At 33.5% G+C, this 22,346-nt stretch overlaps 8 protein-coding genes across 8 annotated transcripts; 4 read left to right on the forward strand and 4 right to left on the reverse strand.

Annotated features, from left to right (window-relative positions):
* The first annotated feature begins 3,424 nt into the window (after nucleotides 1-3,424).
* LOC115713950 (mediator of RNA polymerase II transcription subunit 11) lies at nucleotides 3,425-4,939 on the forward strand. The gene is made up of 3 exons (XM_030642437.2): nucleotides 3,425-3,583; nucleotides 3,695-3,811; nucleotides 4,446-4,939. The coding sequence occupies exons 1-3, from the start codon at nucleotides 3,530-3,532 to the stop codon at nucleotides 4,623-4,625; spliced, it is 351 nt and encodes a 116-aa protein (XP_030498297.1). The 5' UTR covers nucleotides 3,425-3,529; the 3' UTR covers nucleotides 4,626-4,939.
* A 784-nt stretch (nucleotides 4,940-5,723) lies between these two features.
* On the reverse strand, nucleotides 5,724-9,113 carry LOC115713949 (nuclear pore complex protein NUP35). Its single transcript, XM_030642435.2, has 4 exons — nucleotides 8,889-9,113; nucleotides 6,851-7,446; nucleotides 6,503-6,614; nucleotides 5,724-6,335 (listed from the first exon to the last, which is right to left on the reverse strand). The coding sequence occupies exons 2-4, from the start codon at nucleotides 7,420-7,422 to the stop codon at nucleotides 6,027-6,029; spliced, it is 993 nt and encodes a 330-aa protein (XP_030498295.2). The 5' UTR covers nucleotides 7,423-7,446; nucleotides 8,889-9,113; the 3' UTR covers nucleotides 5,724-6,026.
* A 1,333-nt stretch (nucleotides 9,114-10,446) lies between these two features.
* LOC133036737 (uncharacterized) lies at nucleotides 10,447-12,536 on the forward strand. The gene is made up of 4 exons (XM_061113467.1): nucleotides 10,447-11,262; nucleotides 11,370-11,438; nucleotides 12,073-12,135; nucleotides 12,240-12,536. Exons 1-4 carry the CDS (start codon nucleotides 11,026-11,028, stop codon nucleotides 12,534-12,536), a joined length of 666 nt encoding a protein of 221 aa, XP_060969450.1. The 5' UTR covers nucleotides 10,447-11,025.
* An 891-nt stretch (nucleotides 12,537-13,427) lies between these two features.
* LOC133036629 (uncharacterized) lies at nucleotides 13,428-14,046 on the forward strand. Its single transcript, XM_061113191.1, has 2 exons — nucleotides 13,428-13,541; nucleotides 13,621-14,046. Exons 1-2 carry the CDS (start codon nucleotides 13,488-13,490, stop codon nucleotides 13,861-13,863), a joined length of 297 nt encoding a protein of 98 aa, XP_060969174.1. The 5' UTR covers nucleotides 13,428-13,487; the 3' UTR covers nucleotides 13,864-14,046.
* Nucleotides 14,032-15,821, forward strand: LOC133036738 (uncharacterized). Its single transcript, XM_061113468.1, has 6 exons — nucleotides 14,032-14,073; nucleotides 14,196-14,279; nucleotides 14,371-14,463; nucleotides 14,560-14,858; nucleotides 14,953-15,085; nucleotides 15,229-15,821. Exons 1-6 carry the CDS (start codon nucleotides 14,032-14,034, stop codon nucleotides 15,721-15,723), a joined length of 1,146 nt encoding a protein of 381 aa, XP_060969451.1. The 3' UTR covers nucleotides 15,724-15,821.
* A 692-nt stretch (nucleotides 15,822-16,513) lies between these two features.
* Nucleotides 16,514-17,496, reverse strand: LOC133036739 (uncharacterized). Its single transcript, XM_061113469.1, has 3 exons — nucleotides 17,405-17,496; nucleotides 17,164-17,251; nucleotides 16,514-16,939 (listed from the first exon to the last, which is right to left on the reverse strand). The coding sequence occupies exons 1-3, from the start codon at nucleotides 17,494-17,496 to the stop codon at nucleotides 16,514-16,516; spliced, it is 606 nt and encodes a 201-aa protein (XP_060969452.1).
* A 276-nt stretch (nucleotides 17,497-17,772) lies between these two features.
* LOC133036740 (uncharacterized) lies at nucleotides 17,773-18,222 on the reverse strand. The gene is made up of 2 exons (XM_061113470.1): nucleotides 18,071-18,222; nucleotides 17,773-17,951 (listed from the first exon to the last, which is right to left on the reverse strand). Exons 1-2 carry the CDS (start codon nucleotides 18,213-18,215, stop codon nucleotides 17,773-17,775), a joined length of 324 nt encoding a protein of 107 aa, XP_060969453.1. The 5' UTR covers nucleotides 18,216-18,222.
* A 77-nt stretch (nucleotides 18,223-18,299) lies between these two features.
* LOC133036630 (uncharacterized) lies at nucleotides 18,300-20,477 on the reverse strand. The gene is made up of 2 exons (XM_061113192.1): nucleotides 19,708-20,477; nucleotides 18,300-19,245 (listed from the first exon to the last, which is right to left on the reverse strand). Exons 1-2 carry the CDS (start codon nucleotides 19,732-19,734, stop codon nucleotides 18,367-18,369), a joined length of 906 nt encoding a protein of 301 aa, XP_060969175.1. The 5' UTR covers nucleotides 19,735-20,477; the 3' UTR covers nucleotides 18,300-18,366.
* Between the last annotated feature and the right edge of the window lie 1,869 nt (nucleotides 20,478-22,346).

Genomic DNA, 22,346 nt, shown 5'->3' on the forward strand with positions numbered 1-22,346 from the left:
TTCAACATATCTAAGTATGTGAGGCGTAATCAGCGTGTTTGCCTCGCGGCCCAGAAGCACTGACTCCACAAACAAGCACAAGCCAAGCTTGTACAAGTCTCCCGGGTTCTGACAGTTTGTGAACCTATCTTGGAGTGCTTCTGTCTTCACACTATCAGACCGGTTGAAATATTTGTTGATCAATCGGTCTAACCCTGAGTGAGCAACCTGCGTAGCCTTCTCCTCTTCTGTTGGCCCCGAGGAGAAGTCCAGGCCTGTAATGAGTGCAAACTCAAGCACTACGAATCTGACCTCCTTCCGACCAACGTAAAACCGCATCCTCAACTCTTCCTGAGCATCAACTTTCATTTTGTGGAGCATCAGCTGGTGAAATAACACCGACGAGAATGTCAAGGGTACGGCATTCCAAAAGTTGCTGAAACGGCTTTCCTTCACCGTTTTATTCAGATTGAACTCCTCAAACCGAGCTTTGATTTTTGCAAAAATTCCGGTGCCTCTATATGTCACGCGGCCAGTAAAATGCTCGGGTGCTGGAATTATGAGTCTGGAAGCCATCTGAAAAAACAAAAAACAAATAAATAAAGTTGCCAAAAAAATTTAAAAACATGTCGACATTATATCGACATGCCGTCGACATTATGTCGACATTATCAAAAGCAAACACAATTCAATTATGTCGACAAAATATCGACATCCTATCGACATTCAGTCGACAATTTTAATCGGGCAACAATTTCACAGCATGTCGATAAAATATCGACATCCTGTCGACATTCAGTCGACAATACAAACTTATACGCAATTTCCTAAAACTGTCGACAACACATCGACATACTGTCGACAAGTTGTCGACAATTAAGGGCAAAAAATAAACTCAACCCTTAGTCGACATCCTATCGACATACACACGAATTCTATCGACATACGAAAACATCAATACAATACAAACAGACACCAATTCTCTTAACATCCTATCGACATACAAGCGATATCCTATCGACATACAACAACAGCAATACAGCACAAACACCAAAACCATTGACATCCTATCGATATTCTATCGACATATCATCGATAACCCCTGTAACAATCACATATACCATTGAAACACCAACATCTACAACCTAAAGAGCACAAAATCTACATAAATTCCACTAATCTCAATAACATGCAATAATTGGCATCCAAATCTATGAAAAATATATTTTTTTTTCAAAAAAAACACTTACCTTTGAATGCAATTCGTGGTGGTGGTCACGGGTCCTGCTCGTAGTGGTGGCGATGGCCTCTGTTCGGTGTCGACGATCACAGGTGGTGGTGGTGGCGACGTTCTGTGGTGGTTCATGGTGGTTTCGACGGGCATGGGTCGATTTGGCTACTGACCGAGAGAGAGAGAGAGAAAGAGAAAATGAGGGTTGGGTCGGGGTCGTGGGTGGATGGACGGAGTGGGGTCGTGGTCGTGGTGGTGCGTTGTTGGGTCATTTGGTCGTCGTCGTGCGTTGTTGGGTCGAAGTCGAAGAGGGAAGAGGGAACGACAGAGAGAGAAAGGGAACGACAGAGAGAGAGAGAGAGAGAGAGAGAGAGAGAGAGAGAGAGAGAGAGAGAGAGAGAGAGAGAGAGAGGGAAAGAGAGGGAAGGACAGAAAGAGAGATAGAGAATAGGAAAATTAAATTTGAGGGGTATTTTGGGTAGAAATGAGGAATAGTAGAATTATTTTGTACAAATTAAAGGAGGGTATAAATTTTGATATGGGATGTTTTATTAGGGTCAAATAGTGAAATTTTCCTTATAAAATAGATAAAATATTAATAGATAAATAATAATAAAATGTTCATGACATCTCATTTGATTTATATTTTTTCTTTATATATTGAGAAAAAAAAATAATGTTTAATTTCATTTAAAATAATTTAGTTTGAATTTTTGTTGGGCTAATAAAAATATAGAATTATATATATAAAATCTTAAAATAAAATTAACTTATAATATATTGTATATTATTATTATTATTATTATTATTATTATTATTATTATTATTATTATATATTACATCAAATATAAAAAAAAAACGTATAAATTAAATATTTATTAAATAATTACTTTTAAAAATATAAATAATGAAATATATATTAGATGAAAGATAAAAAATTATAAGACATTAAAAATAAAATAATAAAAACTTATAGGGTAAGAAATTAATCAACCACCCATAAATAAAATTAGGGTATACTTTTCGATGAATTAATATGGCATAAATTGAATAATATTTATAAGCTACATGGATGATGCCTACATCATTTATAAACAATGTGGGACATTTAGTTCCATGTATTTTTGTAGTTGTTTTCTAAATAAAATAGAAAAAATTTTAAAAATTTTAAAAGTAGAATAAAAAAAATCAAAGATGCCACCTAAACTTATTTTGTGCTTTCCTTTGTATTTATATATAAATTATCATTGGTAGAAGCTTATCAATGGCAAAAACAGAATAAAAAAAAAAACAGAGACAAAAGCAGAGTCAGAGACAAAGCCTAATAAGAAAAATGCTAAGAAAAACTTAACCAATATGGTTAGCTAGAGACCTTTATTTATACTAAGTTTTAGTTATACAAAAACGAACTAAAACGATACAAACTAATATAACAGAAAAATAACTAACAAGACACCTCACTTAACTATCATTATAACTAATTACATTAAGTGACAGATTGTTGGTTGATATCATTTGTTATCGTTTTAATATTTAGAGAATCACTCTATATATATATTTACGATTTGAGTTGAATTGTTCTATTTTTTTGTAGCAATGAATAACTTCATTGAAAAAAAAAAATCATAATGTCATACAAACTTTAAGTTTTAAGAAATCCCAATAAAAGAAGGAATCTCAAAAAACCATACTAGTTCTCTATCCATCCAAAGAGCATGCCGAGCTAATCTATGGGCAACCCTATTGGCTGTTCAACGAACATGGATTAGGGATACTCTAGGAAAATTGGACATCAAACTAGTTAAATCCTCAAATAAGAAACCAAGTTCATTGAGGAAAGAAGAACGTTTAGAAAACGCATATACAATCACTAAACAATCATAATCATCAAAATGTAAAGAAAATCTCACAGTAAGAGTCCAATCCAATGCTACAAGTAATATCAAACATTCTGCCTGAACAACTGAAAAACAACCTGCAAAAAAATACTAACAAAATAACATCAATTCCCAACAAACTGAGAAAAGATAAATTAATAATATTCATTTTATATGAAAAGAGAAAACTTATCTTATCAAATGCAGATGATGCCGGCAAGATTTTGGACACTATAAACTACTTCAAATAATTCAAAATGTATAAATGAAAAAATCTCTAAAACATATTTTAGGTCGTTTAGCAAATGGATGTCGTTTTTAACAAATAGTTGTCGTTCTTGTAGTGACCGGAATTTACTAATCTCGTCTCGTCAGTGTTTCTCTTTGCTATCTCGTTTTGGTTTCAATTTGGAATCAGTATCAAACCCAATCAACTTCACACATGGATTCCCAGACACAGAACACGTCGTTGCAGAGACTTCAAAATGTGGAGAAGGTATTCAAATAATTCCATGATCCTTCTAATATCAAAATCAAGCTTAAATTGTTTTTTTAGGGCACAGAATTTTAACAATTGATTTTTATTAATTTGACTCTATTTGTACAGAGAATCGTTAGGGTTTTGGAACTTGCTGCCGGAGTCATGGACGAGCTTTCCAACCCCACCGGTCCCAGAAAGGAGTTCGTCAACAACCATTGCCGCGAGTTCATGCAAATGATCAAGGTTTGTCCATATTTCATCTTTTTATTTATTTATTTTTTTTTTTTTTGAAATCGTAATGATTTGGGATTTTTTCTGAAATTGAGGTTGGGGATTGGGATTTGAGGGGGTGAAAAACGGGTTGCATTATAATTTGAAAAAAAAAAATCATAATTTTGAGATTTTGCAAAACAAGTAGATGTTTTTATGGAATGTTTGATGAGTCTGCAAACTGTTTGACATTTTGCCTCATAATTTGTATCACTATTTTTAAGTGAGGGGTATTGGTTGAAGTACTACAGAGTAGGAATCAAACTGTATAAGTAGACACATGAATCGTGGAGACTCTTTTCTTATCTTTATTCATTGTACATCTCATTATAGATTAGCTGTAGAAGAAGTGAAACCCCTGAATTCTGAATGTCCCATTGTAGCTACCATGTCAGATAACATGACCTATACTTGTTTGTAATGTTGATAGACTATGTTTTGTTTCGATCATTTGGTCTCTGTGATTTAGTTTTTAACGTAGAAGAAGAAAGTGAGTATAAACCAGTTGAGTTTATAGTATTTCATATATGCTTTGAGCTCTGGTGTAGGCTGATTGCTTCAAAATCGAGAACGAAAATTATGACATTTTTGTTGGTTTTTAAATCAGGATATCCAAGTGGCATTGAGAGAAGAAATCAAGAGCGCATGTGATTATCGTCCATTTGAGAAGTGTGATTACAGTTCGAGAATAGCCAATGAGATTTGTTGCAAGAAACTGGATTATGTGGTGTTGCAGTTGGATCAAATGAAACAAACCATTGATGATTATCGTAGTAGTACACTGTGATGATTCAGAGAAGAAAACTAGGAAGTTATTTTCTAGAGTATAGGTATGTATTGTAACTTGCTCTTGGGGGTCAATCTTGTTGAGGTGATTGCGCCTACTTTGCTTGAAGTGTTTACATGTTTAGAATGTGTGAATTTGACCCGTAGAAGTTACCATTAGCAGAATTGCTATAGTTTTGTAATTTCTTTGTCAAACTATTTTCTTGGTATTGCAGGAGAAGTAGTTTTATTGATTCAAATATTTAGTATAATACACAAAATGAATGTTAATTTGTCTAATGGACAATATTATTCAAACTCTTTGAACACAGCCTATATGCTTGGACCAATTTTACTGGTCTGGTGCCTGAGTTCTCATTTCAACTTTAGCAATGAAAACACGAACAGAGGTGATGAATGAAATTGTGATGCAAGAAAACTTCAAAACTTTGGGATCCTGCTGTTTACTTAATCAAACTTATGAAGATTGATCATTTCAGTAATTAAACGATAATATTGTGGGAGGATTATCTTGCTATTGATTGTTGTGAAAAATTGTTTGGGAAAAATAAGAAAAGGTAAATTTAAAAATTGCATTGCGCCCAGTTTTCTTCTCCCTGAATGGGCTAATGACTATCTCTATGAGAAGAAGCACGAGAGGAACTTTAAATGGGGCACCCCTAAAGAGAGCCAACATCAATACCGATGCTGCCCCGGATATGGAGAACAACGCCATTGGTGCCATTGGTAGAGATGAGAATCAATCGATTTGTGGGGGCTGAGTGGTGGCCTCTCCCATTATCAGTGAATGCAATGGCTTCTAGGTGCTTGGCTTGCAAGAACTCTCAATGTCTCCCACTTTGAACTTAAATCAGAGATAGTCTCTGCAGCTGGTGAGAGTTTGAATTTTACTGGTTTTTTACATGTTAGGCATGAGGGAGGGCAATGCCCCTGCTGCACATTTACTTGCTAAAATGGCCTAGTAGTTTCATTTCAAAAAAAATGAATGAAAAATCGTAAGATGTTGTAGTCAATTTCCAAAGCCAAATGTTATGGCTCATATGTTTATTTAAATTCTTAAGATTGTAATAAAGCAAACCGTTACAATAATCATATATGCTTTCTGTTGATGGCACTTTTTTTTTTCTTTTTAAAAATTGCTCCTACTTTTTAGGATATCAATAACATTCTACAAAACCACTCAACTCAATCAATGTTTTATAATAGAAACAATCATATCAGGCAGTAATGTCTCGCAAACAAACAGCAACCCCAAGGTGGAGGTGTAAAAATTAAAGGTGAAGATCTGATGAACAGAATCGGGATCCAGTGAGTAGCCAAACTGCCTACCGAAACATATTAGCCGGAACGATTAAATTCGATATGTTCTCTTGATATAAATGAAATTTTGTGACAGGAGTAGCTATACTCCAAACATCAAATCCATGATTTTGTTTGCCAATGATTTTGTCGGGGAAGCAATGGCGCCTCCAGTCTGCCGCACACTGGTATTACCATTTTGAAGATAGTACGGCCTGGGAGGGTTGCCGGATGAATTTAGTTCTGCAGATTTGATAGAAGACTGAGGGGGTAGAGTCATAAATCCTTGGGTGTTGAGTCTATCATTCAAAGCCTGACGCTGCATTGGATCCAATGGCTTAACACCTACTATTAGTATCCCATTAATTTGCATTCCGTTCTTGCTGAGTGCCTTCTGAGCATCAGATCGGTTCTGTTCAAACAACAAAGTAAGCAATTGGCGAGCTTCAGTAAAAATAAATGCTTAGGCAGATAAAGAGAATCTCAGAGTAAATCAATTGCACTTACGTGCCCATGGTATAAACTCGTAAAAATATATAAATGTTGGTATACACGGATAGCATGAGAAAGAAGAACAACCTGATATAGGATGTGTATCCAGTTAGCATCTCTAGGACCGGGAACATGTTTTAAGATCACGCCACATTTCTCAAACTCCCTAAGAACAAAATTAGTGTCGGCTGGAGAAAATCTGGAAAGAGAATAAAGAATAAGAAGCCTATACGTTAGTGTGTCAAATATATAAATATACCCATGTATATTATCAACTGGGAACATTGATAATCAAGGCATACACAATGGCGTAGCGTCAATAAAATTCTCACTATTTAGGAAGATGGGCACCAAGATAAAATGGATAGTGCTAATATAGATAAGTAAAGCAACAAACAATCAAATCAAGACAAAACGGTGAAACTAAAACAATACCCGTAAACAGTAACCCATTCTTCTTCATTGAGATTAGCAGTTGGCAGAGTATTTCTCTGCATCTCTGGCCTTGCAACTTCCCTAGGGGGTGGAAGGGTGATCAAAGCACCAGGCTGGACAACACCCTCAACAGGTGAACTCTTTCCTTTCCCATCTTGCTCACTGCCACTCTTTGAAGGTGACCACCAACTAAAACCTCCTGAACCCTGTTGGTTTTGCTGTACACTCATCAAAGCACCAGAAGTGCTTGCCTCTGATTTGTTTTTTACTGGAGTTAAATACTCGTGGCTAGAACTTTGGCCAGGAGATCTGGGATCTGATCTGACTTCAGGAGAAACTGGATAATCTGGAATTCCTGATTCAGGAGAAAAATCTGAGCGGTCTTCCAAGGTGAAATTCGGAGGAGGTGGAAGATCTGAGCCCCCAAAATTCTCACGCCACAAAGCAGATACTGCAGCTGCCTGACCTGAACTTGAAAATTTTCCTCTCCGGGATGAAATAGGTGAAGCCAAATCTTGGAAAAACAATGACTGCCTCCCTGATTTAGGAGTTCTGTGTACTGTGGTACTCATTCTATTACTTTGAGGAAACTTTGTCTGCGAAGCAAATACAAAAGATTAAGCCCACCTTCAAGTTTCCACAAAAAAGGAATGAATTTTTTTTTTTGAAAAATAAGTGACCAAAAAAAGAAAGAAGAAGAAGGCATAATTATGACTATGAGTATGACATCCAATTTTCGGATGTATGCTTTAAGAGAGTACTTAATAAACAATCCAGAAATCTAGATATTTTATTTCGTTTCAGTATTCATTGCAGCACTTCCATAGACAATAAGAAAAGAACCAAAAACGTTAGTTTAGCGAGTAAACAATCCCAAACTAAGATTAAACTCAGTAAAAAGGAGAGAAGATAAGGATTAGGGAAAGAGCTACAAAGCCTAAGGGAGGACAAAAGGAGAGTGAAGGGGAGGACTAAAGGAGAGTCAAGGGGAGAACTCTTTCTTTGTTATGTTTCGGTATAAGAAGATTTAGATAATCAATTCAAATATGAAGACAGAAAAGATTAAACTGATCAATCCCGACTCCCCCTCATAAAAACCAATAAAATGAAACAACTACTCTATTCCAAATCCATCCTTTAATTCCATCATCTCACTTGCTCCTTCCATTTCTCCATCTTACCAACCAGACTCTAAAATTATAGCAAAAATCCGGATTATAATTCCCTTCCATTTAAGTGTCAAGGATCAAACTAATCCTAAACAAACGGAAAAAGAAGACTGTTAGGCCCTAGGAGTGCTAGCATATATTAAATAAAAAAGGTATATGGGTCTTTGTGTGGGAGGGTAGTCTTAAAGGAGAAAATATCAATCTTCTAAAAAGAAAAGGTATGCAATGTATTGAGTAATGTTTTCTCTTACATTCAATATCAATCTTCTATAACTTTCCTACTGTTTGGCTACTAATTTGCTACTGTTGCTATTGTTGTTGCTACTGGTTGACTACTGTGTGCTACTGTGTTATTGATTTTCTTGAACTTGGTTACTTGGTTCTTACCAAACACATACTAATAGAAGTGATTAAACAAATCCAAAACAGAAAGCTTAAGAAAGAAATCCTGACAGCATCCCCAAAAATGAAGAACAAATTTCGGCCAAAACAAATAAATTAAGAGCTGTATTATTTAAGCTAAAACTAAAACCCACCAAGAGTATATGCTTAAAACATTTCAAAAAAAAAAAGAAAAGAAAAAGAATCCACCTCCAGCCAAAGGAAGTTTCAAACATCAACAACTTACTGCACAGGGAAATCGATACGAAAATAAAAGGAAATTAAACAGAACAATAATAAATAACAAATAGACAGTCCGAGCTAAACAACCTGTCAAGCAAGAATCTAGATTTCGCAGTTTACATCATAACAATAAAACGTTAAAGCTGAAATATTGGAACTAATTCGCTGAGCAACTAAAATCCAATGCATCTCACATTTCCTCCATTCATCAGTAATTGAACGCAGTAGAGAGAGAGAGAACTTACCGGAGATTGAAAGATACGGTACAGGTAACACAGTAGAAGCTAAGGCTTTCTAGGTTAATTGATTAAGGATTGCGATTTTCCCCTCCCAAAAATGATCTGCACCAAGTTTTGGAACTCGAACTGGAACTGTAACTCTCGAACCAGACAGAGTATGAAATCCCAAAAATAAAAGAATGAAATTTGGAACCCTAAATACTAATTTCAATTCAAATTTGTTGGCACTAAAATGACTAAAACAACTCGTGCCGCTCTTTTATCAAAGCTTCTGCCAATCATCTAACCAGGGACATTTTCGTCACTTAACTATTTAATTCCCGAACGACGATGTATTATGTGTCGTACACGCTTAACCATTCAAAATTATATTTATAAATTTGTGTCGAATAAGATGTTCTGGTAGAAGATTGTGTTTCATAGTATATTAAACCAATTTTATTGTGAGACATTAATTATTTTGAGATTTTTAATGGAAAAAAATATTGTATAGAGAACATTCATATTTTAATAAATGAAAAATTAGTTAAAGTGTAAAATTTAGATTGGTTTAACACAATGTGACACACAACTTTTTAACATGAGATCCTATTCCACAAAATAAATTAATATTATGTTTCATCTAAATTTTACAATTGCCCTTCAATAAAAAGTTTTTTTTTACTTTCTAAATTAATTTTATATTTAATGTATTAAAGCCTAATTGTAAATCAAATAGTATTGACTTATTTTTTGAATTAAATTTAATAAAATATTTACACTATTTATTAGAAATGGTCTTAGAATATTAATTTAATTTAATTTTCTCACTCGAACTTTGACATGTATTAAATTATGCTCCATTTAACTTTTCAGGTGATAAAAACCCAAATAATTGACATTATTAAATTCAAAGATTTTTATTTAATTTTACTAACAAGCGTGTAGCATGGATAGAAATTTAGAAGACACAATTTGATATATATTAAAGTTCAAGAATATGATTTAGTATATATAAAAGTTTAAGGGTATAATTTGGTACATAGATAATCACAACGTTAGCATTTATTAGTAAAGTTGAATATAAGCCCTTGAATTTAATGATTTCAATAATTAAAAAAAATAATAGGCTGAAAATTTAGGAGACATGATTTTATATGGGTCAAAAGCAGAAAAAAAAAATCTTAATTAACTTTTTTAATATTATAAACTAATGCAAAACTTTTGAAATTATACAAAATGTCCTAAATAATTGGTATACCTTTATCTAAATACTAGGAAGGTTGCACGTGGAGACAATAAAAAAATAAAATACATTTTGATTATATAAGTAATGTCTATAATTTTAAAAAGTTATATGAAATAAAATAATTAAAATACATTCTTAAAAAAGAAATCATGATAAAATTTAATTTATTGAGTATAATTTGTTGCTGCAATACATTAACTAAAAGAGGATGAGCAACTAAGGTGATGAGAGATAAAAAATAATAATAATAATAATAATATATATCTATTCTATATAAAGTGTGCCTATATAATTGAATTCTTGGTTTATGAGAAATTCAAAAGTAGTTTTTTATTTATATATAATAAAATAATAAAATATTATTTATATATAATAAAATAATAAAATAAAAATAAAAGAAATCCCATTAATATTTGATTACGAAACGATCAGATGAGTTAGTAAAACAAACGAGGATACACTTAATATGAATATTTACATGAACATAAATATCTAACTTCAAACGGCCAGAAAGATATTTATCTAAAGTATAATAATCTATAATAATATTCTAGAGATTTTTACACCTCATGTCAAAATTGACACCTTTTTTACATTTTTATCCTTACCCGGTTTTTTAAACATTTTTAACTTTTACATTTTTCAATTTTACTTTTCAAAAAGTTTAATAATTACAATTTTACCTTTCCCTTCTTCCTTACACACGTACACGCACGCCACCTCATAAATCCTTTCTTTTTTTTTTTTTTTGAATTTTTCATCTATCTTATTCAGCCACTCTTCAAACAGAGCTTCCCACGATCACCATTATCAAGCCCTAACCATTTTTTTCTTCCCACGATCACCTTCTCCAAGCCCTCACCCACGTTTTCCTCAACCTACATTGTCTTCCTCCTCTATTTTTTCTCTATATAAATGGCAACCACTAGAAGTGGTTCGAAATCACCATCTCCGGCGAAGAAAGTTTCTAAAAAATCGAAGAAGGCTCCAGCTGTTACTTCCAAAGTCGAACCTAAAATGGGGTTAAAAAAAATTGCTAAAAATTTAGTGGCTGATGTTCCAGAGACATCGGCCTCTAAGAAAAGAGCCCTTCCTGTTAAAGTAGATGCTCCTAAGACTAAGAGAGCAAAAATTTCCAAGTCTGCACGCGATGTAAGTTTCTCTTTGTTGTTTTTAAATTTTTCTTTAGTTTTTTTCTGGTTGTTTTATTTCTGGTGTTTCATTTGATGATTTAAAGTTTTCCCCATTTTTTGTTCTAGGTTTCCTCAGATTCCGATTTTGAGGATGAAGTGCATGGTGAGGACCAAAAGCCCAAAGTTAAATCAAAGGTAATTTAAATTTGCTTGGTTTCATTTTATTGTGTTAATTTTTACATGAGCTTTTTAGGTCACTGGTTTAGGTGTTTATTAGGATGTTTTTATGTTTTTTTTGTGTTCTTTATGTATTTCTGTCCTGTATTGTGGTTGATGTTGTTTTGTTGTTTTTATTCACTTGTTGTTTGGTTGTTGAAAAAAAACCCAGTTCAATTCGTATTTTGTCACAGTTTTGAGTTGCTTTTCCCCATTCGTTGGTTATATGTTTTTTGTGAATTTGTTTTCGGTTGTTTTACACACTATTGGTATTGAAAAGCATTTTACTAATTTCAATTGCAACCAGATCTTTCAGTTTATTCTTTAGTTTTGTATATGTTTATTGTCAGTTTTTTCTCGGTTGTTTGTCACACTACTATTTTCGACTACCATTTTCGAAATTTCATAACAACGAGTTTGTACAGTGTTGTTTTATTTTAGTTGTTTATGTTTTTTTGAAAGTTGTTTATCTCTTACATTTATCATACTGTAAGGGTTTAGGAAAACGTTGTTTTTAGGTTTTTTATTGGCTGTAATTTGGTTACTACATTTTCATATATTCATTGTTATTGTATCTAAGATTTGTTGCTTTTGTTTTTCTTTTTTGTTGCAGGTCCATGCTAGGACCTCAGTGAAGGTTGAAGGATTTGACCTACCAAAGAAAAATCCTGCTAAGGTGTCTTTTTTTAAAAAAAAAAATATTATTTTTATTATTTGTTTTCTATTTTTTTTTAGTTTTTTTTGTTTTTGTCCTGATTTATTTTGTTTATATTGCTACAGGAATGGGATTATATATATGACCAGAAGAATCTGTTCATTGCTAAAGCCTTTTCCACTGCTACTTTCCAGGTGATAGAGAACATTAAATCTTGTCTTTCAGATGTACAGCTTGAAATCTTTTCAAAAACCTGTTTTGGTCATTTCCTTGACCTTCCCGAGTTTAAAGTTCAACCCCAAGTGTTTCATGGGTTGTTGCTCCGAGAGGTTCAGCAACCTAATGATGCTGAGTTGTGGGTTATGATACGCGGTGTTAGGCTTAGGTTTAGCATTGAGGAATTTGCATTGATTCCGGGTTAGGCTTGTGAAGGTGATTGTAGTGTCTTAGATTTTAAGCAAGATGTTAATAGTCTTTGTGAAAGATATTGGCCAACTTCGTCCTCATCACTAAGGAATCTGTTAGGGAATGTTTTACCACCAAGAGGTGGGGTGATTCGATGAGGATCTTTGTGAAGTTGGCAGTTTTGTATTTCGTGGAGTGGTTCTTGCTTAGTGGCACTAAGCATAAAAATGTACCCAAGTCTATTTTAGATGTTGTAGATAGTGGGAGGTACAATGAATTTGCTTGGGGCCGGAGTTCTTTTGAATTGACTATTTCCTCATTGAAGGGTAAGCTTGATAGTTGGGTTGACGGGGTTAGGAAGGCAAAGAGTTCGGGAAAGAGGCCGAGTGTTTTTTACACTCTGATTGGTTGTCCTCATGTTCTACAAGTTTGGTTCTACGAGTGTTGTAAGTACATGAAAGGTAAGTACTGCCAAAAGGAAAGCTCTCGTATTCCAAGGATCACTCAGTGGACATGCAATAGTCAACCTACTTTCAAAGTTTTGAAGACTACTATCTTTGATGTTTCCAAAGATAAGGTATATCTGTTTGTTGTAATTTGGTTTTTCAGTAGTTGTTTTTGTGTTGTTTTTTATTATTATTAATCTTTATAATTGAAATTTTAATTTTGGTGTTTTTTGGTCAGCTGCAACTTTCAAATATGAGGCCCACGGCTGGTGAGTTCAAAGCTTTGAAACTGGGCAGTTTCAAGTTCGACACCGACTTCAACTCTTACAAGAGTCTTCCTGTCCCCGAAGAGCCAACTGTTGCTCAGAGTGACATTTCTGTCAAGCTTGAGGCCTTTTCTGAGAAATTTCATGGGTTGGAGGTCAAGATCGATTCGTTGCATACTTCCCGACGAAGATTTCATCTGATTTGGTTGAGTTGAAAGAGTTTGTGTCTGCACAGTTTGTTTCTTTTGGTGCTCAGATGGCTTCAATGCAGACACAGTTTTCTACTGTTTTTGCCGATTCCTATGCCAAGGTATTTTAGTTTTTCAATAGTTGTTTTTCTGTTTTTTTTAAGTTGTTTCATACTAATTTAATATGTAATTTCAATATAGGAAAAAGGCAGTGACTCTTCCAATGATGATGATGGAGGTGGTGATGAAGCAGATTTTGATTTAAATGAATCTGAAGAAACTGATGAAAATGAAGAAGAGAATGTTATGGGTGATGACGAAGGGGAGGGTAGTGAAGGTGAAGAGAAGGATGATCAACCCGATGAAGATTCTGACTCAAAAGAAAAAAATGATAATGGCAGTGATGATGATGCCACTGATAGTGAGGAGAAGGTAGATAAGTAGACAATGTAACTAGGTTTTAGTTACTTTGTGTGGTTTATTTTGTTGTAAGTCCGTTTTAGGTAGTGCTCTTGTAATTCTATGTTATTGTTATGTCTCTTGTTATGTTTTATTTTTCAGAAATTTGCAACTATTTTCAGACTATTTATTTGTATTTATTATGTTATTTATATGGCTGTGTTTGTAGATTTTGTTGTTCGGAATTTATTGTTGGTCTTATTATTTTACTTGTTGTTTTTATTTTGTTATGTAGTTTTTTTTTCGTTGTTCAAGTATTTCACAAAAAATAACTTCACTTTTTTCCATTTTCTTTTTCCTTTATTTTCTGTATAAAGAATTTCGTTGATTTCAATGACGGCCCTACTCAAATAGATGTTGAGGCTATTTGTTCATCCGGGGTAAAAGCAGTTGAGCTTATGGTAATGTTGCTTTTGTGTTGTTTTTCGGTTGTGTAAAGGTTGTTATTTTTTAACCATGCTCTAATTCCTTTTTAATACCATATATAAACAGATGTCTTCAGATGGAATTGGTGGTGATCCTTGTAAACAGATTTCAGTTTCTGAAAATGTTGAGGTTACGGATCGTCGTCTTGTTTGTTTTGAGGTATATTTTTTTTTTTTGGTTGTTTTTTAGTTTCTTCATACTTTTTGTGTTTAACACTGTCTATTTTCTTTCATTTTTGTGGAAAAAATATATTAGATGGGTGCAACAGGTCTCAATGTTGATTCTAACATTGAACTTGAAGATGACCCAATTCCCGTTGAAGAAACTCCTCTTGTTGACAAGAGGAAATCTAAGAAACCCATAGCGCTGACGTCTCCGTTTATGGAGTATGACTCTTCCATTTCTAGTTCTAAAGATGGTTCTGGTTATGGAGTTGTTAAGTATGTGGCTGGGTTGTGTCCTCTCGATGATAAGATTGGTGAAGATGTAGAACATAAAGACGAGATTGATTTTGACTTGTGGCTTGGTGAAGGACGCCGATCGAAGAAAGATCCGTAAGTGTTTATTTTCAGCACCTTTGTTGTTTTTTTGTATTTTTTGTTTTTTACTTTACTATTTATGTTTCACTTTTTTTTTTAAAAATGTTAGGCATGATAAGGAGAAGGTTTACTTGAAGGGTAAGGATAAGATTGTTCCCCCTTTTCGTTTTGGCGTGGAAGATGTTGCAACCAAGATGTGGTTCCACAAGCTTGCATATCCTGGCCAATGTTTGACTAATTCTGTAAGTTAATTTATTTTTTCTTTTGATTTTTTTCAAAAATTTCAGTCTATAGTTTTATTCATGTTGTTTGTTGGTTGTTTTTAAGTTGTTGAAATATAATTCATTTTCTGATTTTCCAACATTTATCATTTTTTTTTGTTCAGCATCTGGACATCATTTTTTACTATCTACGTAAAAAAGGAAAGTATGCAAAGGAGCCAAAGGTTAAGTTCACAACCACCGATTGCTTATTCTTCAAAACCATTCATGCTTTGTATGAAAAATTTATTGCACAGAAAAAAAATCTTTCTTTGATAACTGCCCAGCATGCCATTGCTGATTATATAAGAGGTAGAAAAATGTTATGTGGTTCCCCTTGGCATTTGTGCGATCATGTTTTCTTTATCATCCATATGGAGACTGAATCACATTGGATTCTTGGTCGATTGAATATTGAGGAAAGGCGTGTGTACATGTACAACTCCTTGTCGACTGCTATGAAAGATAGTGCTGCTATCAAAGCTTGTCAGCCATTTGCGGTGTTGTTGCCCCACTTTTTTGCTTTGTTTGATGAGTTCAAAAAGGAAAACAAACCGATTTGTTTAGACCCTTTCGAAGTTGTTAAGGTTGATGGTTTGCCTCAACAAACCTCTAAGTAAGTTGTTTTTATTTTTTATTTTCAAATGTTTTTAAAATTTGTAATGTTATTTTCCTTTTCTAAGTTTTTCTGCTGTTGTTTTTTGGTTGTTTTGCAGTTGATTTGTGGTTGTTTCGTTGCATCGTTCGCCGAATACTTTATTGATATGAAACCGATTCCTCCCATATTTGATGTTGAGAAACACCGTGATAGGCTTGCTGTGTTGTTCTATAAGTATGCTCGCATGAAAGAAGTGGAATTTATTGATAGTGAAGATGAGGCTCCTCCAAAGGGTCCAAAGAAGAATTTGTCTTAGTTATCTATCGGTTGTTGTTGGAAATACTACTTTTTTTATGTAGCTTTTGTTTTTTCTATTACCAGATTATGTTCATAATCATAGACAAGTTGTTGTTTCTATCATGTTTTTTTCTTAATTGGAATTGGTTTTTAATTTGTTCATATTTTTGGATTTTTAATCTTTATATTTACTCTTACTCATGACAGCATACTATTAACAACCTTATTACAACCATCTGATAAACAACTAAATTGCATTTGTAATCACTTTATGTAGTTTATTTTTCCTTCTTATTAATTTCAACCTTCTTCCACTCATTTAATTAGTTATCTATAATATTTGATGTTCTTTTGTATATTAATGATAATAATACCAATTTCCTATTATCAATATCTCTCCACATAAAAAATCACAATAAAAAAATGTATGTAACAACCAATCGTAATATGCAGTATGTGTTTTCTAAATGTTTTAATATAGTTGTTTTTTGGTTGATGTGTAGTTGTTTCCACTTCTATGCTGTAATTCTTCTGCAGGTCTTTTTGTTATGTCCCTTTTGTCCACACTTGCCACACTTGTTTTGTTTCTTTGTTTCCCAAGCTGCTGCCATTCTTCTTTTCCTCGGCCTTCCAGACTTGATTCTCTCCTTTGGAGGCAACACTATGATTTCTTCAAAAAAATCTGGAAGTTCCCATTCTCTTACGTTTCCAACTGGGTATACTGTTTCTTCATATGTTTGCAGCCATGCTTTTGATGTGTAGTATTGTGCACAGTAGTTGTATGTGTTTATGTTCAAGTCCTTCATGACGGCGACTGCATGGTTACATGGCATTTCATCTTTTTGAAATCTATTGCATGTGCACGTCTTCTCCTTCAAGTTTACTATTCTTGTTCTGTCTTCATCTATCACATCAAACAGGTTCTGGTTTGCTGGTTTCACCTGCAAGTTTTAAACCAACTTTAAAACAACCAAAAAACTATGCAAACACAACTGTTTTAATTTTGCTTTATGCGAACGATAATCTGAACTTACTGTTAGTCGCAATGACTGTACATAGTTCCCTATGAGTTTTTTCTCAGATGATGGTGTCAGCCTTGTTGTGCATTTTTGTGCCTCCTTTCTATTATTGTATGTCCACTCTTGCATTTGTGCCCTCGAAGCACTCCATTAATGTTGTCACCGGTGTTTCCCTTCTTTGCTAAATTTGCTGAGTTCAGTGCCTCAGCTATGTTTGATGTCATGGTAGAGTACCTACAATTTGGACAGTTTCTGTCATAGTTCTACTTTTGGAAAAAAACTCAAACGCAACGCAAAAACAACGCAAATACAACGCTATAAATAGGTGAACATATCATTAATTTTATCCTCCTTATTAGTTTTCACCTGTTGTTTTCTGAATGATACCTTGACCATTTTTCATGGCCAATTTTCTCCAGGTACGGTCTTATGCGCTTATCCAAGTTGTCTAGCTCCCTCATATGGAATTCAAACTCCATTTCGTGTAAGCTTTTGCGGTGCAAAGAATGGCACTACGAAATGCTTTGCATTTTTCTTGAATTTTGTTTTGAGGTTCGACAAGAGGTGGAAGATGCAGTAGCCATGTGTTATTTCGGGGAACAACTTTCCTAGTTGCTTTGATGATGCTTTCATGTCTGTCTGATATTAGGCATTGACATTCTCGAACCCCGAATGCTTCTCTTATTTTTTTTAAGAACCACTCCCACGATTTATCGTTCTCAGAATCAACTATGCAGTATGCTAGTGGAAAAATTTTAGATTGCATCTTGTGTGTTGGCAGTGAGCAACGTGCCTCCATACGCGGCCTTTAGGAATGTACCGTCTACCACGATGATTGGTTTGCAGTTTGGCCAACCTTTTATAGCAGCATTTAATGCAACAAATGCATATTTGAAACTGTCATCATCATCTTTCTCTATGTCTATTAATGTTCCTGAATTTTAATCAAACAGGATTGTTTCACACAACATGTACTCAACGAAATAACAACTCAAAAACAAGCTTGTTTTTCCACAAATATTATCAAAGTAAAATTTTTAAATTTTTTTTTACCTGGATTTGTTTTCTGTAGCATGTACAGGTATCTAGGCAAGAGATTGTACGACTCTTTAGCATTTCCATGTAGCTGGGTTTGTGCTCGCTCTTTACTACGCCATGCTTTCATGTAATTCATCTTTATTCCGTATTTGTCTTTCATTTCTGTCTTTATGTACGCAGTGGCTGCACTTTGTTTTCGGAGTTCAAGAATTTTGGTTTTACAAAGTCTGCTATCAACTTTGATGTAGCTTGTCGTTGATCTCCAAATCTAATTGTAACTGCACATGTGTGTTCTTCTTCGTAGCTCCTTATTATGAATGTTTCTGTGTTTCCATTTTTGTAGCCTTTAAACTCCATTTGCAGTTTGTGTCCAAACACACTATGTTGTATTCTTTTGTGCAAGATTTCACTACTTTGTATTGAAATGTCTTCTTGATTGCAAAGTAGCATAGTGTACTTATCAATGTTTCTTTGTCCTTGTAAATTTGCCCCTTCTCTATTGTTTCATGTCGTTTGTCATTGATGATCATCATTTCTGTGTTGTCCACTTCCTCTTCTTCTTCCTGGTTGTTTTCTAGTTGCTGTACCATTTCTGCAGCCACAAGCTTTGCATAGTCGGTGAAGTCAAAATATTCATCTACTGCTGTAGTTTTTTCTCTGTTGTTGTCTGGTTGTTGTATGGTTGATTCTGATGACACTGTTACTGTTTCTAGGAAAAATGCATCAACTTCACCAGATCCCATCGTCTGCGCAGATAGTTGTTGCTTGGAAGTTGTTGCCGTGTTGTTTCCAGGTTGCTGCAAGTCTTCCTGTGCTGCGTTGTTCTCATACGATTCCATGATCATATTGTTCCACACCATTGTTTGGTTAGGTGGTGCCGTGTTACTGGTTTTGTTCACACACAATGGGTACCTTGTGAAATCAACCTCCTTCGTTAATAGCTTTATGTAGAACAACAGACTTTTGTCATCCTTGATGTGTAGTGGTTGGCCTCCTTCCTTCAGTTGATATTTCAGTTGTAGTTGTGTTGATTCATGGTTGCATTGGAGTTCTTCCATCATTATTCTCTTTAGTTCCTCAAAAGTGCACTTGGTCGAAATTAATTCTCCACTTGATTCATAATCAACATAGTTTCTGTTGTCATCCCAATGCCCATTGCTCTGCACCAATATTTGTAATGGTTCCGTTTCCTGAAATAATGTAAATTATTTACTTGGTTCAGTTTTTGTAGTTGCAAACAACTATTTTAATCTGTCAAAACAACCAATAAACAACTATTTCCAACAATAACTTATGCATCTAACACTTTCATCTGACCGACTATTTATATAGGTTAAATCAACTATCAAACAACTATTTCAAAACTGATCACCAATTAATAACAGTAGATTCATATTTTCCAGTTTCTAGATCCCAAACAACTATTATTCCACTGTAAAACAACTTGTAAACAACAGTTTCAGAATAAAACACTGTAGCAACTATTTATATGCCTTAATGTTTATTTTCATGCAAACCGTTGTTGTTTTTTTCTCAGATTCATCAATATTTCATTATTTTTTCAATTTAATCCGGTTTTCATCAATTAATATCAAATTTCTATTCATCTACACTAAAATTTTTTTTCCACGTTCATGAAAAAATTTGTTTACCTTCAATTGTCCTTCTGATTCAATCATGGGTGAGTTTCTTTGATTTCCAGCTCTCCTTCTACTCGGTTCTTCTCCTCTGATCGCGATTTCTTTGTTGAATGATTGTTGTTTTTGAGTTTTTTTTGTACATCAATGGAGGTTTCCTGGTTTTTTTTTTTTCCCTTTTCGTTTTTGATTTTGGATTTTCGGGATTCAGCTGGTTTCCTAGGAGTTCTACATTTTTTTAGATTTTGATTTTGCTGGATTTGGAAGAAAAATGGTTGAGAATGGGTTGTTGGGGTTGGATCGCTGGGTCACGAACAAGCTGCGGCTGGTCACGAAGAAAAATGGTTGAGAATGGTGGTTTCCGTTTTCTCAGCCGGTATTTTTGTAATTACCAACTTTTTAGTTTCCACTTTTGTTTATCTAAAGTATAATAATCTATAATAATATTCTATAGAATATTTATGTATGATATATGTAACTATTAGTCCCAAACTCACAATAAATATTATAGAATATTATACTCTAGATAAAATAAACAAAAATTCACATGTTTGATTGATGTTTATCGATCAGATGGGTTTTCAGAGTGGCCAGAAGGATATTTATCGATCAATTTCTTTATTAGGGATATTTACATGAACATTAACACGATTATTGTATTGTCTTTTTATTGGATTTAATTTCTTTTCTTGATGTTTGATTACTTCTTCCGCAAATCTTTTTACGTGGAAAATAAAGAAAGCATTTCAATTTATGGGTCGAATTATCAAATCTTGAAAACCCAAATAACAATTGGGTTTTTGAATCCCATTAAATCCAAAAAATAAGATTGGATTTTCGCTGTTGTACATTTACTATATCAATACGATTGGGTTTTTACTGTTGTAATGTATTGATTTTTCTATTACAATTTGGACATTCCTATTCTAATTTATATTAGAGCTAGCTGAGAATATCTCATCAACCCAAAACCCATTTATATCTCATCTCTTCTCTCTTCTTTTCCATCCCAATATATATAACAGAATCATATACCCTCTAATTTTTTTTGTTGGCCGTTACACCACTTCTATTCTTCTCTAGATTTTTCTCTCTGCTTATTCTCCCAGTAATGTTAATATTCATCACTTTAATATCATATTTTTTTTATCAATTTTTTTTTTTTTGAATAAAGATAAATATGAAATTTTAATGTTAATATTCATCGCTTCTTCATTTGTTTCTTGTAAGAAGAATATATCTTCATCATGCATCTCTCTAGCAGTAAGTGATATTTATCTTTATTCAAAAATAAAACTCTATACTATATTTAATCATATAGAGTTTTTCTTTTTTGATCTAACCGTTTCATGTAAGTATGGATTTTCTGAATTATTATTATTTAAATTTAATGTCTGCAATTACTTTATTACACCATCTTTTTTTACTTGTGTAGATTGGATTCTTACAATTTAAACATATATTTTCTGCATTAGCATAATGACACATGGTAAGATGACATACACAAAATACCTAAAACTTAAAAATGTGTTTTGTTTAAGAGAAACTAATACATATGAAATTAATGTTCATAATTTAATTTTACAAGATCGTGACAGAGAACCTTCAAAGAGGATTCCATATAAAGATTTTCCAATCGAAAAAAAGAAAGAAATATGTAAAAAAAATAAAGAGAGATATGCTAAACAAAAAGCATTGAAGATCAATTCGATTAGTGTAAGTAGTAATCCCAATCATATTGATCTTCACACATATATTGTCGAGAATACGGCAACGTCAAGTCAACAACATCCAAATTTTCTTTCTGACTATGAAAGTATTGTTGAAGAAGATATTCTTCAACAATCATCAAAAAGACTGCGAAATGATACTACTCACACCACCATTAATGAAGATGAATCTTCTTGTGGAGATAATGTTTCTTCCAATGTCGATTGTGAAACTAATTCATTTGTAAATTCATCATCTTCGGGCAATGTCAATTTCAATCAGATTTGCGTTTGACCCATATTTTTTTTTTCAAAACTTTGCTACTTCCTTCACGCGATGAAACTCCATATGATTATTTTGGATGTTGTTTTGATTAATATTAATATATATAATCAGAACCCAAATGAATTTGTTGTGGGACCAACCTACAATAAAAGAATAACAAGACCTCGTAGGGGTAAGGGACACTTTCAATTTATAATTAAAATCAATATGTTATGTGAGTTGGAATTTGATACCTAATTATTTTTTTACAATAAAAAAGGTCTCCATCTTCATTCCTCAACTCGATTTCGTCAATTGCTAAAAGAGGTGCCATCTGAAGCATTTTCTCTACCATCCGTCCCTTGATGCAAACATTGCAAAGCAAAGCGTTTCATTTATGAAACAACAGGCTTTTGTTGTGCCGATGGAAAAATTTATCTCGCAACAAACGATGTGCCGAATGAACTTTATGAATTGTTTACTTCCAGTAGCAAAGAATCTACACATTTTCGAACATACATTCGAACTTACAACAATAAATTTGCTTTTACATCAATGGGAGTTACTTACGACAAATCGATGTGTCGAAGGAATAAAGGAATATATACTTTCCGAAGCCAAGGGCAAATCTATCACACAATCAATAATTTACTACCACATGATGGACGTCCCTCTAATCT

Source organism: Cannabis sativa, chromosome 4 (assembly GCF_029168945.1).
Source record: "Cannabis sativa cultivar Pink pepper isolate KNU-18-1 chromosome 4, ASM2916894v1, whole genome shotgun sequence".
NCBI classification, from domain to species: Eukaryota; Viridiplantae; Streptophyta; class Magnoliopsida; order Rosales; family Cannabaceae; genus Cannabis; species Cannabis sativa.

Bases quoted from the DNA above. Each gene is read 5' to 3' on its own strand.
- LOC115713950 (XM_030642437.2), top strand. From the start codon at position 3,530: ATGGATTCCCAGACACAGAACACGTCGTTGCAGAGACTTCAAAATGTG. The intron at 3,584-3,694 runs GTATTCAAATAA...CTATTTGTACAG, and splicing joins GACTTCAAAATGTGGAGAAG to AGAATCGTTAGGGTTTTGGA. The intron at 3,812-4,445 runs GTTTGTCCATAT...TTTTTAAATCAG, and splicing joins AGTTCATGCAAATGATCAAG to GATATCCAAGTGGCATTGAG.
- LOC133036629 (XM_061113191.1), top strand. From the start codon at position 13,488: ATGGCTTCAATGCAGACACAGTTTTCTACTGTTTTTGCCGATTCCTAT. The intron at 13,542-13,620 runs GTATTTTAGTTT...ATTTCAATATAG, and splicing joins TTGCCGATTCCTATGCCAAG to GAAAAAGGCAGTGACTCTTC.
- LOC133036738 (XM_061113468.1), top strand. From the start codon at position 14,032: ATGGCTGTGTTTGTAGATTTTGTTGTTCGGAATTTATTGTTG. The intron at 14,280-14,370 runs GTAATGTTGCTT...ATATATAAACAG, and splicing joins TAAAAGCAGTTGAGCTTATG to ATGTCTTCAGATGGAATTGG. The intron at 14,859-14,952 runs GTAAGTGTTTAT...TAAAAATGTTAG, and splicing joins CGCCGATCGAAGAAAGATCC to GCATGATAAGGAGAAGGTTT.
- LOC133036737 (XM_061113467.1), top strand. From the start codon at position 11,026: ATGGCAACCACTAGAAGTGGTTCGAAATCACCATCTCCGGCGAAGAAA. The intron at 11,263-11,369 runs GTAAGTTTCTCT...TTTTTGTTCTAG, and splicing joins TTTCCAAGTCTGCACGCGAT to GTTTCCTCAGATTCCGATTT. The intron at 11,439-12,072 runs GTAATTTAAATT...TTTTTGTTGCAG, and splicing joins AGCCCAAAGTTAAATCAAAG to GTCCATGCTAGGACCTCAGT.
- LOC133036740 (XM_061113470.1), bottom strand. From the start codon at position 18,215: ATGAAAGACAAATACGGAATAAAGATGAATTACATGAAAGCATGGCGT. The intron at 17,952-18,070 runs GTAAAAAAAAAT...ATTAAAATTCAG, and splicing joins GCTACAGAAAACAAATCCAG to GAACATTAATAGACATAGAG.
- LOC133036739 (XM_061113469.1), bottom strand. From the start codon at position 17,496: ATGGAGTTTGAATTCCATATGAGGGAGCTAGACAACTTGGATAAGCGC. The intron at 17,252-17,404 runs GTATCATTCAGA...TCCAAATTGTAG, and splicing joins GGCCATGAAAAATGGTCAAG to GTACTCTACCATGACATCAA. The intron at 16,940-17,163 runs GTGCTTCGAGGG...TAAAACTTGCAG, and splicing joins CCGGTGACAACATTAATGGA to GTGAAACCAGCAAACCAGAA.
- LOC133036630 (XM_061113192.1), bottom strand. From the start codon at position 19,734: ATGATTGAATCAGAAGGACAATTGAAG. The intron at 19,246-19,707 runs GTAAACAAATTT...ACATTATTTCAG, and splicing joins AATCAGAAGGACAATTGAAG to GAAACGGAACCATTACAAAT.
- LOC115713949 (XM_030642435.2), bottom strand. From the start codon at position 7,422: ATGAGTACCACAGTACACAGAACTCCTAAATCAGGGAGGCAGTCATTG. The intron at 6,615-6,850 runs GTATTGTTTTAG...TTCTCTTTCCAG, and splicing joins GAATGGGTTACTGTTTACGG to ATTTTCTCCAGCCGACACTA. The intron at 6,336-6,502 runs GTTGTTCTTCTT...TTGTTTGAACAG, and splicing joins GGATACACATCCTATATCAG to AACCGATCTGATGCTCAGAA.